General features: G+C 35.7%; 1 protein-coding gene across 1 annotated transcript; it reads right to left on the reverse strand.

Moving 5' to 3' along the window:
• Window positions 1-12,089: 12,089 nt before the first annotated feature.
• Window positions 12,090-12,575, reverse strand: LOC131856629 (pentatricopeptide repeat-containing protein At4g02750-like). The gene has a single exon (XM_059208476.1). It carries the CDS (start codon window positions 12,573-12,575, stop codon window positions 12,090-12,092), a length of 486 nt encoding a protein of 161 aa, XP_059064459.1.
• Window positions 12,576-12,862: the final 287 nt, after the last annotated feature.

Below are 12,862 nucleotides of genomic sequence, written 5' to 3' on the forward strand. Positions count from 1 at the left end.
ATAAGAGCTCCAAGTAAAAATAAGCTGCAAGTCTTGATTGGATTTATAGAAAGAACAGGGGATGGGGCTTTCATAAGAATGTTAAAGGATTCATTTATTATTGAAGTGACAACTTTGTCAATGCATTCAACTATGTTTTCTCTTGATGTAGTGAAAGAACAAGAGAAGAAGAAGGTTGTGCTATTACAGGAAAGAATAGAAATACACCAATCTTATACCAAAATGTTTATGGAAATTTCTCAGTTGAGGAGTCAATTGTAGAGGCAGGCAGTTGCACCTCCTCCTATGGTCATGATCTAGAAGGGAGAGTCCTCACAAGAAATGGAGGAGATCCATTCTTTTAATAAGGAAAATAGTGATCTCAAACAATAAATGCAGGCCAAAGATTAGCAGGTCTTGAGAGTGGAGTCCATGGTGAAGAAAAATGTCATGACACTGATCAGAGGAACTTTTTCACACTTGTTGAGGTCAATTTTTGAATAAAATTGAGAATGTTTATAATTATTTTTGTATTCTTTCTAAAGGGGCTATTCAATGCTCTAAGTTTTTGATGTAATTGAGAGAGATTTTTAAATGTTGGAGGGCTCTGGGGCTAAAGATCAAAGACTTGAGCATTGCAGTTCAGTACATGCATAAGCCACCCCAGCCATTATTAGATTTTTGCAGTGCTCATGAATTATTGATAAGTGAGATTCACGTTTTAGAAGAAAATATACTAAAATAAAGAATAATATAGAGTTTTAATGAGTTAAAGTATTGGACTATTCCATTAATATTGCCATTCGAAAGATAGTTGATAAGGATTATATCAATGAGGCAATATAATAAAAAATGTTGCCATTCAAAAGGTAGTTGATAACGATTATATCAATGAGGCAATATAATATTCAACTATTGATAAATTAATTGCAATTGACATGGCTTATTCAAGGTTTGTTATAGGCATTAGAGTTGTTATTGATGTTAGGTACAAAGAGGCCCCTAACTGTGTGTAGTTGATCAAGTATGTTGAGTGGTCAACCAATTTTGCAGTTCACAATTGGCATGAGAAGAATTGCCCGGTTAAGGACATTTGAAGAGGTGGGTCGCTAGTTGAAGATTGGAAAATATTTGAAGCAAGGCGGTTGCGCAAGTTGTTAGAACTAGAACTACTATCTTCTTTAAGGATGACATCTTTCTTTTTAAAATTTTGAAAGATACCTTAGCATATTCTCTATTTCTGCAATGTAATTTTGACATTTGTCATCAACCTAAAGCTTGTTTCTACTCCTTGTTCTATAAAAGGAATTCGGGACTGATCGAGAAATTTTTCTAAAAATTTATAGAAAATAGATACTTTAAAATGGTTACGCTGAGCATATGGTTTTGATGTTGCTTAAATTGTATATCCACAAATTGTTGAATTAATGAAAGTCACACCGTGTTTTGTCTCTTTGTTCCTTTACTTGTGTTTATGATTCTTTTTTATCAAGGATAGATGGGTATTGTCTTTACGCTCGCGCGTGAATGTTTAATTGCATAGTTAGGGTTGTTTTCTAGGAAAAGATAAAATGCCTAAGGTAAATTAGAAAGCCTTGATCTCTTGCAATAAATACACATCCACATTCCTATACAGCCTTAGGAATCTCTTATCAAGATATTTCCTGTCTGGGGATTCAAATCCCCTAACATTCCAACACACAAATTCATTTCATCAAAAATTTAGGTGAAAGTGTCCATTACTATCCTAAATTCTTTGTATCACTTAGGTAAATGCATATTGTTTCCTTTTTTAATCGACATAAATGCAATGGATCTATTTGGCCTACCCCTCTTCCTCTTGAATTCAAAAATTTGATTAATGCCTAGCAATTGAGCATCTTATTTCTTCTTTTTGGCCTTACTCTTGGTCATTGTTTAGATTTAGCCTTGTTTATACCAAAAAAAAATTCATATCTTCCTCCAACAATTATTTGCCGAGGTCCCTTGAGTAGGGGACAATGGCCCAGGTGAGTCTCTTGTCCTCTTCATAGTCAATGATCTTGGAGCCTTCCTCCAGAAGTAATCCACACCCCAAACTCATCATTCCACCTCCCAAGCCTGCTTCAACAATGTATCTAGCACACTTTAACTCTATCAACCTCCTCATTATGGGTGCTAACAGGGGGAGAGTGTGAGATTCTGCGAGAAGAGAGAACATAGCCAAGATATGATGTCGGTCTTAGATCATATTCAACTCCTCACGCAATGGATGATCGAAGATCAAAATAGCTGAATGAAGATAATTTCGATATGAGAGATAAATAGAGACAAAGAAGAGAATTTCGAGAAGGCTCTCACTGAGCAATCACTTAACTGGTGAAGGTGAGAGTATAGTTCTTATTACATAGAAAAATATAAGCATATACATTTAAGGGCTGCATTAACTCCTATTCCCCATAAAAGTGGGAGGTTTTACCTTGTTGGTAAATACCAAAACATGTGGCATAACCTCCTTACATGAAGACAAAAAAGGAGTTGATAAAGTTGGCACATAAGGCCAAAAGAGGGTGTGTAACACAACTACCCCATAACCCACTTAGGAAAAGACAAAATAGTGGTTATGAGAGCTGGCACAACATGCCAAAAGAGGGTGTGTAACTCAATTACCCATGTGAGGTGGAGAGTTACACATGTAGCTAAAGTATTTCGCCATGTGTCCTCATATAAACCACTCCTATTAACCTAAGAAAGCTTAAATAATATATGTGTAGGAAAAATAAATACCTCCTAACATAAGGAAAATAAAAAACCTACACGAACACCCCCCCTTAAGCGTAGCTTAGGTGTGTGAAAATATGGGTCCTGACAAATGCAACCATGTTAGGTACATAGATATCCCCCCCAAAAGAGGAAGCCCCCCATTAGAGGAATATACACCCCCTTAAATAAGGAGAGAAAGAAAGAAGGATTAAGAAGCCCCTCTTGAAGTAGACACCTGTCGTATCCCAAGCAAAGATCGCAAATGAAGGAACTTGCTTTTAGTGAAGGGTTTGGTGAAGATGCCTGCAGTCTGCTCCATTGTAGAACAATACTTAAGATCAATGATGCCTTCCTGAACTAGCTCCCGAATATAGTGCATATGTATCTCAATGTGTTCCATCCTCTAGTGATGAACTAGATTTCTTGAGATCTGTATAGCACTTTGATTATCACAAAGGATGATAGTAGGCTTCCTAATTGGAATACCAAACTCAATGAGAATATTCTAAAGCTAAATATCCTCAGTGGTGGCACTAATTTCCCCTTGATAATCAACCTCTATTGATGAAAGAGCAATTGTAGACTGCTTCTTACTCACCAACAAAGTGGACCAGAACCAAGTGAGAAGTAATACCCTGAAGTGGAATTGCGATCTAGAGAATCACCTGCCCAATCTAAATCTATATATCCCACCAAGTTAATATCCATGCCTGCTGCATACTGAATTCCATAATTGTTAGTACCTTGAATGTAGTGGAGAATCCGCTTAGCTGCTTTCCAATGCAACTCATGTGCCTCCTGCATGAATCTATAGACCATGCCCACTGCATATGAAATGTCAGGTCTCATATGAGTCAAGTAGATGAGGCCCCCAAAAAGTTGTCGATATAAAGTGCTATCAACCAAGGCTGAAGAGAACTTAGCCTCAAGTTTTACCCCAGACAAAAAAGGAGTAGGTGTAGGTTTACAATCAGCCATGTGATATCTGGAGAGCATATCAAGTGCATACTTGGGTTGTCCAAGGAAGATGCCTAAAGAAGACTGTGTGATCTCAATTCCCAAGTAATGTAGAAGACCCAAGTTTGACATCATAAATCTATCATGTAGAGCAGTTTTCACTACCTTGACAGTGGATGAGTTACTCCCTGTGATCAACAAGTCATCAACCTAGAGAACTAGAAATGTGAGTGTATCATCCTGCTGTAGAATGTAGATGTTCAGATCAGAATGGCATCAAGTAAAACCAACTGTCAAAAGGAAGGATTCCATCTTGACATGCCAAGCTCGAGGAGCTTGTTTGAGGCCATAAAGAGACTTTCAAAGTCGACACACAAGTGATGGATCCTGAACAAACCCTTGTGGCTGATCCATAGAGATTTCCTCCTAAAGGTTATCATGAAGAAATGCACTCTTCACATCCATCTGATGAACTTCCTACCGATGGGCTGTAGTAATAGCAAGAACAAGCCAGATAGAATTTATCTTAGCAACTAGAGAAAATGTCTCAGAGTAATCAACCCCTGGAACTTGGGAAAATCCTTTCGCTAACAAGCGAGCCTTATACTTATCAACCGACCCATCTGCTGCAAATTTTGTTTGATAGATCCACTTGCATTGAATAAGTTTCCTTCCCTTAGGAAGAGGAACTAAATTCCATGTGGGATTCCTTTCCAAGGAGTTAAACTTTTCTTGCATTGCAGCATCCCATTCAGGAAAACTTGAAGCTTCTTGAAAAGACTATGGATCAGAAGCTGAAGCAATGAAGAGATGTGGAGCTCGCTGAAATTGTGACCTACTTCTTCTAGTATCTAATGGATCACCAAGCCAACCTCCTGCTAACTCAAAAGTTTGTCAAGCCCAAAGAGGCACTGAAGCTGGAGAGTCTGGGGGAGATTCATCAACCTCTGAATGATGACAATGAGAAGAATGTGAATCGTCACCATCATTGTCACCATTTGAAGTGGAGGAAGAAGACTCCTCATCAGGATTAGGAGGATTAAGATCCTCAAAAGAACTATCATCATCATGTAATGTCTCCAATGTCATAGTGGATGGAGAAGTGGTATGAGAAGAAATAGAAGAACTCTACTCAAAACAAACACTCCTCTCAATGAACAACTCATGTGTAGAGGGATGGAGAAGTCTATACCCTTTGACATCATCTGGATACCCAACAAATATGCAAGGCTTGCTCTATGGATCCATAGCCTTGTGTTTCTATACTGGAATGTGGGCCCATGTAAGAGAAGCAAACACTTTGAAATGCTTAACTATAGGTTTCCGACCAGTCCAAGCTTGAAAAGGAGTTACCCCTTTCACAACTTTATGAGGAACTCGATTCTGGATGTAACATGCACAATTGATGGCCTCTTCCCAATATTGAGGTGCCAAAGACTTGGAGTGAATCATACAATTTTCCATCTCCTTCAAAGACCTATTCTTACATTATGCAACACCATTTTGCTAAGGACTGTATAGAATTGTGTGCTGCATGTTGATACCTTTTGAAGAACAAAAATTTTCAAACTAATTATTAACATATTCACCCCCATTATCTATATGTAGAATCTTGATGAACTTCCCAGATTGTTTCTCTACAAAATCTTTGAAATCTAGAAAATTCTCAAATACCTTAGACTTTTGTTTGAGAAAGTAAACCCATGTAAATCTAGAAAAGTAATCAATAAATGTTAAGACATATCTAGCCCTATTGAAAGATGATTGTGGAAATGGTCCTACCAAGTCACTATGTACCAACTCCAATATTTGTGTAGCTCTCCATGCTTTGCCTTTATCATACTTCTCCTCAGGATGCTTGCCAAGAATACATCCCTAGAAAACTCCATCAGAAAATCGAATAGAAGGCAACCCTGAAACCATGTCCTGTTGACTGCGTTGTTGCAAGTAACAATAGTTCAAGTAGCCAAATCGTTGATGCCACAAACAACTAATCTCATCTACATGAGTGAGTAAAACTATCAAAGGAGAGTCAAGAACAAAGTGAGAAAACTGATATAATCTAGACTGATGATTTGCTTTTCCCACAGCAATAATAGACCCATTATGCATTTCACTGATTACAACGGTATCTGGTGTGAACTCAACTCGCTTGCCAAAATAAGTGTGAGTGATCTGATAAACACATAGGAGATTAGTTGATAAAGATTAAACACAAAGGACATCCTTAAATGTTCCTTTGCCCACATCAATAGACGCTCTCCCATATACTTAAACAGGAGTGTCATCACCCATTAGTATGGAAGGCATAGAACATTGCTCTAAAGAGGTGAAATCATCTTCTGAAGAAGCCATGTGGTGCAAAGCACCTGAGTCAAGTATCCAAGAATTGGGTTTTGAAGCAACACCAACTAGGGATTTACCCTTTCCTTTCCCTTTACTCTTATCTGTGTCCTTAGAAGATCCTTCTGCTGAACTTTGTTTGACTGAATCAGGCACCTTGATATTATTCTTTTCAAGAAGATTTGAAAGGTGATCAATTTGTTTCTTTAAACACTTATGTTCATCATGACCAAGCTTCTTACAATAAGAACACTTGACCTTCTCCTTCTTAGGTTGTTCACCTTTTGATGAAGAGGTCTGATTATCTGCTTTTGAAGTATCAAATTTATGATCTTTTTCTTTTCTCCTTGGTTCTTTTGTTTCTTATCTTTCTTACTAGACCCTTTTTGTTCTTTTGTTCCTTGATTTACAGCTAAGGCATGTGACTTAGAGGGTTTTATTGTACCCATTTGAACCAATTTGTCTTGCTCCCTAGGGAGTTCTGCAGCAAATTCATCTCGAGAAGGCATTTTGAATGTGGTACCTAGGGCACATTTTGTAGCATAGAATATAGAAACAAACACTGAATAGTTAGGATGAAGCTTAGAGACAATACTCAAGATCAGTTGCTTATCATCTTTCTTAGTTCCACACCTTTCCAACTGCAATCTTACAAACTTAAGTTTACTGGAGAAGTCTTGTATAGTATCAAAATTGGTTGGATTCAACCCTATGAGTTCATTCTCTAACTGATGACCTCTTAGCTCATCCTTCTTACCAAAGAGGTTTTTCAAAGTGGTCCACACTACATTTGGTGTAGTGGCAAATTCAATGTGAAAAACAAGGTCCGGAGAGACTGACATACATAGAGTACCAAAAGCTTCATCACATTTATTAAACAATTTAATCTTTTCTGTAGCATCTTGAGGTTCAGTTTCAAGTCCCATAGTAACACGATGATATCCATGTCTTTTCAGATATATTATCATCTTAGATTTCTATTCAAAGTAATTATATGGTGTTAAAAGTGGAACTATAGATGCAGCCATGATAGCAAAAAATAAGATTGCAAAGAATCAGGAAAAGTGTGAGAAAGAAGACACAAGAGACACCCCCCTTTTTCACTAGTCTCAAAAATCACCTGCCAAATATTACAAGGTTGACACTTTATAATTAGTGCATTTATAAGGCTTTTTATCAGATTACAATTCTTTTAAGGAACCAATAGAGATTTTCAATACAAATAATTTGAGACAAGATCTGAAACCAATTAGTCTGATAACTGCTTAATTTATCTTAATACCTTTCCAACAACTATTAGTTTTTGAAAAACAAAGTTGTGAGGAGAAAGATATGAATAGTTGAAGAGAAAAAGAAGGAGCTCATACAACATTTAATATCTGACAAAAAAAGACAAAAAATTTCAATTAGACCCGCAATAATGTAGAGTTCTCATTTCCAGCTTTCCGTCAAGTATTTGTTTGCAAAATCTGACACCCGACACAAAAGTTGTGCAACTTTTAAGAAAGGTTGCTGAATTTGCCTGATAGAAAAACAGCTTAGGCCCTATTCAAGCTTTATTTCTGCAAACTTTATGAATTTTCTGGAAATACCATCTAACACCCAGAAGTTTTTCGATGTTGGGAAGAAAACCCATAAATCATTTTTTCCTGAAAATGAATAGAAGTTGGAACACTAAAGCCAAAATGAAAATGACTCCAGTAAAACAATTTTACTCTGATTAAGCTTCAAATATTACCACAAATCTGCAATCACCCAGATCTTAAAACAACACATAAATGTAAACTAGATTTAACTAGAAGCTATTTTCCTTTAAATTGATCTGATTCTCCAGATCACATGAGAATGCAGGAGAAGAGCATACTTAGTTTTTAAGGAAAATATTAGCTATATAAAAGTCTGAAATCCCTCAAATGAATCAGAAAAAGCAATGAGCTATAATAGACACTAAGCTTTGAGACCATGTGAGATTCTACGAGAAGCAAGAAGTGAGCCAAGATTTGATTTCGGTTGTAGATCACACACAATAGATGATCGAAGATCAAAATAGCTGAATGAAGATAATTTTGATAGGAGAGAGAAATAGAGACAAAGAAGAGAATTTGGAGAGGACTCTCATCGAGCTATCACTTAACTGGTGAAGGTGAGAGTATAGTAATTATTATATAGAAAAATATAAGCATATACATCCAAGGGTTGCATTAACTCCCATTCCCCATAAAAGTGGTAGGTTTTACCTTCTTGGTAAATTCCAAAACATGTGGTATAACCTCCTTACATGAAGACAAAAAAGGAGTTGAGAAAGTTGGCACATAAGGCCAAAAGAGGGTGTGTAATGCAACTACCCCATAACCCACTTAGGAAATGACAAAATAGTGGTTACGAGAGGTGGCACAACAAGCCAAAAGAGGGTGTGTAACACAAACACCCATGTGAGGTGGAGAGTTACACATGTAGCTGAAGTATTTCACCATGTGTCCTCATATAAACCACTCCTATTAACCTAAGCAAGCTTAAATAATATATGTGTAGCAAAAATAAATACCTCCGAACATAAGGAAAATAAAAAACCTACACTAACAGAGAGATCATCTCATCTAGCTTACAAGAAACTGAAACTGAGCTTATAGTACAGACTCATCACTAGCAATCAAAATGAAGTCAACATCCACCCATGATTCAAGGTTTTCTAAGTCATGCTCATAAAGGCATGCTCAATATCCCCCCTCCAACATCCATAACCTACTCATTTCTAGGGGTATGGGATGGGCTATCCAGAGTGTTTCCCATGGGTCTAGCAGGAATCACAAGAATATCAAAGTCATTCATTTGAGATTCAATTCTATTTTTAGTCTCCATGATATTTTTGAATTTATTTAGGATAATTTATTGTGCATTCAAAGTCTTGGGCTTGTGGTGTGTATCTGGGTACTCATTATCCATTATTACCTTATTAGTGAACTCATAAATGGAATTAGGGTCTACTTTAGAAGCTTCTTTAAAAATAGCATGTAGAGCATCCAATTTAGAAATGACGGCCTCATTATGAGAGGAATGCATCTGCACAAAAAAATAAATTTGTAGGCAAGCCCCCCTTTTGCACATAATTCTTCGAAGGATGTGGATTAGAGAGAGGAACGAAGTTTGGAGTTTTCAAAGGCCTCCTAGAGACAAAGCTACCAATTATTTTCTCAATTAGATTAGGGTGGTTCTGGTTATCCAAAGGATTAGATTTCCTACCACTGAAGTCTTTTTTAACATTATTTTACAACAATGGGCAACTCACGTGAATATGCCCATCTTTATTTCATAAGAAACATGTATAAATCTGACTCAAATATTGAATAGGGCATACAAAGGCCTCCTTGTCCAATTAAAATCTAATCTCTTTCAAAATATCTAAATTCTAGGTTTGATGGAGATGAGTAATCTTGCATGCATATGCGGGAGAAGGGAAGATGTTTCATCCATTCTAACAACATAGCCAATAGATTCTAGGGCTTTGGAAGCCATTTCTAATGAATCAATGGAATGTTCCTGATCGTAACCCATCTAGGGCATGATAGGGCAATGATTTCTTCATGAATAGCCTTAGGAGTCCATGTAATGGCTTTAAAACACCCTTTTCCCACTGACTAGAACTCCTTTTTAAGGACGTCTCTCTTACTTTTAGCTTATTTTTAAATGGTGATATATAATCCCATTTGAACAAAATATAGAAAGTAAAGTGAAACCCTAACCTTTTTAATGACACATTTTGCAACCAATTATTCATGAAACTCCTAGAAGGAAGCTTCCTAGAGTCAAGTATTGCCAAGAAAATGAAATTATCTCTAAGCCTAATACTCACTTCATTCAAAACTAAGTTCATTTTAGAATTAGGCATAATGATAAGAGTGGCATTGGAAGATTCCTTACCTCTTCCACGTCAACATGGTTGCTCTCCATTTTTAAATGACTAGACTGCCAAGAGTTGAGCACCCTCGAGAACAACCTAGTCGCCCTCGACTACTTGCACGAATTTTTTACTCTGCTCCTCATCCACCATCGAAGAAACACTATGAAGAAATTTAGAATCCCCATCTCCCATAAACTGCCTCCCACGCTCAACGAGAGAGGGCAATAAATGCAAAAAAGACTGGCCACAGAAGATCACCTCCACTCATGCCTACGCTCTTGTGAAGTTGTCCTTCGCAAGATAGCTACTTGCAAACCAAAATCTCTTATTTTTTGTAGATCAAATGCTTGCCTATTAGATCATTTATTTTTTATTCTTCTTTAAAATAAAATAATAATTTTATTTTCTACTCCACATAGTCTTTGGTTCATATTTTTAGCAACATAAATTTTTATTAAAAAATTATAGAAGCATATTTGAAAATAGAAATTGTACATTTTCCTCAAGAAAGAAATAAATAAATAATAATTCTCTCATTTTCCACCATTGGGTCACTTATTTTCCATGCCGCATAAGTTTAGTGAAAAATATATAAACAACTTTTTGAAAACCCACCTTTTTTTAACTATCCTTTAGAATAAAATTAAAAAGAAAATATCATTTCCCTTGGCTACCCAACTTAACCTTGGGATCGCCAATTTTTCACAAAGGATAAATTTACTGGAAAATTATAGAAATAACTCTTTAGAAATTCAAAATATTGATTTTCTTTTAAAATAAAATAATATCTCTCATAACTAATCATCTTAACTATTGGATGACTTATTCCAAAAAAACTATTTCAAAATTATTAAACTATTTAATCATTTATTATCTCTTACATGCCCTTCTTAACTATTGGGTGACTTATTTAGAAAAAAAATTATCCCTTACCTTCCCATTTAACTATTAGATTATTGATTTGCCACAAGTCTAAATGAGGTGGAAAATTGTAAACGCAACTTCTTAGAAACAAAAAATATTGATTTGGTTTTAGAATAAAATCAACACTAATTTGCCACGAGGTATAAGTTTAGCATCTTTTTGAAAATTGAAACCATTGATTTAGTTTTTAAATAAAACATAATTTCCCTTACCTATCCATCTTAACAATTGGATGGTTTAGAAAAAAACCATAGCAAAATTACCTCTACCTAGATACCATTGGATCATTAATTTGGGACTGGGCATAGTTTAGCTGAAAATTAACTCTTTCAAAATTGAAATTAATGATTCACTTTTAGAATAAAATGATATTTGTTTTACCTGCCCTTCTTAATCATTGGATGACCTATTATCTCTACCTGCCAATTATCTACTCTTATAATTTTCATTTAACTATTGACCTATTTATTATGCTCCATCAATCCATTTTCTCCAATTTCTTATCCTCCTTGTCTCATCTTTTTCTAAATTATGATGTGCATTATTTTTTCCAGTTCTTAAATGACCTACAATAGTTCAAATTCACATAGGCTAACTCATGCTCATGTAAATGCAAGAAGGAAAGGGGTGACTTTTAAAAGACTATTTCAGTTGATATTTTTGGGTTGAGAACACAAGAATTATTTCCTCTACATCTTGATATAAGAAGATTATTAACTCATAAATTTTCCAGCTCATGCTTATTACTTAAAAAATTTCAGGTAGAGACTTGTTTAGTGAAAACATCACAAAGCATCAAGGGAAGTTTGCAGGGTAGTAAATAACTTTTCAATTTCTGTGTTCTTTTTTTATTTTTTGTTTTTGTTTTACAATGAAAGTTTGATCTTCCCTATACTTCAGCATTATAATGATTCTTTTATTTAGTCTTTAGTCTGACTTATTATGCGGCATTATGTTTTATTGATTTTTATATGAAAACATGAAATCTAATATATAAATGACTTGGGTGTTAACAATTGACGATCTAATGAGGGATCTTTGAGAGATCTTAAATCTTGAATGAAAAACATATACAATAGAATTCAAAAGGTATTTTATCAATTCATAAATCCAAAGAAGTTGTTTACTATGAAATTTTTTGAATCATAATAATCCAAGACAAAAAAATTAAATTTAAATTTAATATTTTTTTACCAAATCTAAACAAAATAAAAAAAAGTGTTATTCGAATTTATCATGGTTCCGTCTATTCCTCCTCCAGATAATGGAGCACAAAGTTTGTATTAAGGACATACACACCCTTCATCATCTGCCCGGCCAAATCCTCCAGCGTTGCATTTATAATCTCAAATTGGGGATGTGATTTGTCTCCCATATGAAATGCCAGCCTCATCCAACTACGTCCTCGATCTTTTTTCAGTCGAATGTGTTTCATTACTGATCTCAACTTTGCAACATCATCCCACCTACCAGCCCCAGCATAGATATTTGAGAGCAAGACGTAACACCCAGTATTATCAGGTTCCATCTTAAAAAGGTGTTCTGTCATTCGTTCCCCTAGCTCTATGTTGTTGTAAATTCGAGCATTAGATTCAAGTGGCATCCCCTTGATAAACTCGTAAGCTTTCTCCAGCATGCCCTCTTCGTCCAAGAAGATCAACCATGCATGACTATATGAAGATAGGACAGCAACAAAAGTGACATGGTCTGGGTTCATACCAGACTTTTGCATTTACTTAAAAAGAGAAAGAGCTTCCTCACCATGGCCGTGCATGTCGTAGCGAGCAACCACAGAAGTCCATTAAACCATATCTCTCTGAGGCATCTTGTCAAAAACTTGGTGCCCAACATTTAAATTCCCACATTTAACATATATATCTACATGGGCACTTGAAACAAAATTTTCAGAATCTAAACCATCTTTCATCATAAATTTATGTATCTACTTGCCCTACTGCAGAGCTGCCAACTAAGCACAGGCTTGTAAAATGTTAGCATATGTAACTGAATCTGGTCTAA

Source organism: Cryptomeria japonica, chromosome 7 (assembly GCF_030272615.1).
Source record: "Cryptomeria japonica chromosome 7, Sugi_1.0, whole genome shotgun sequence".
Taxonomy (NCBI): Eukaryota; Viridiplantae; Streptophyta; class Pinopsida; order Cupressales; family Cupressaceae; genus Cryptomeria; species Cryptomeria japonica.

Excerpts from the sequence above, each read along its gene's own strand:
- LOC131856629 (XM_059208476.1), bottom strand. The coding sequence starts at position 12,575 with ATGCAAAAGTCTGGTATGAACCCAGACCATGTCACTTTTGTTGCTGTC.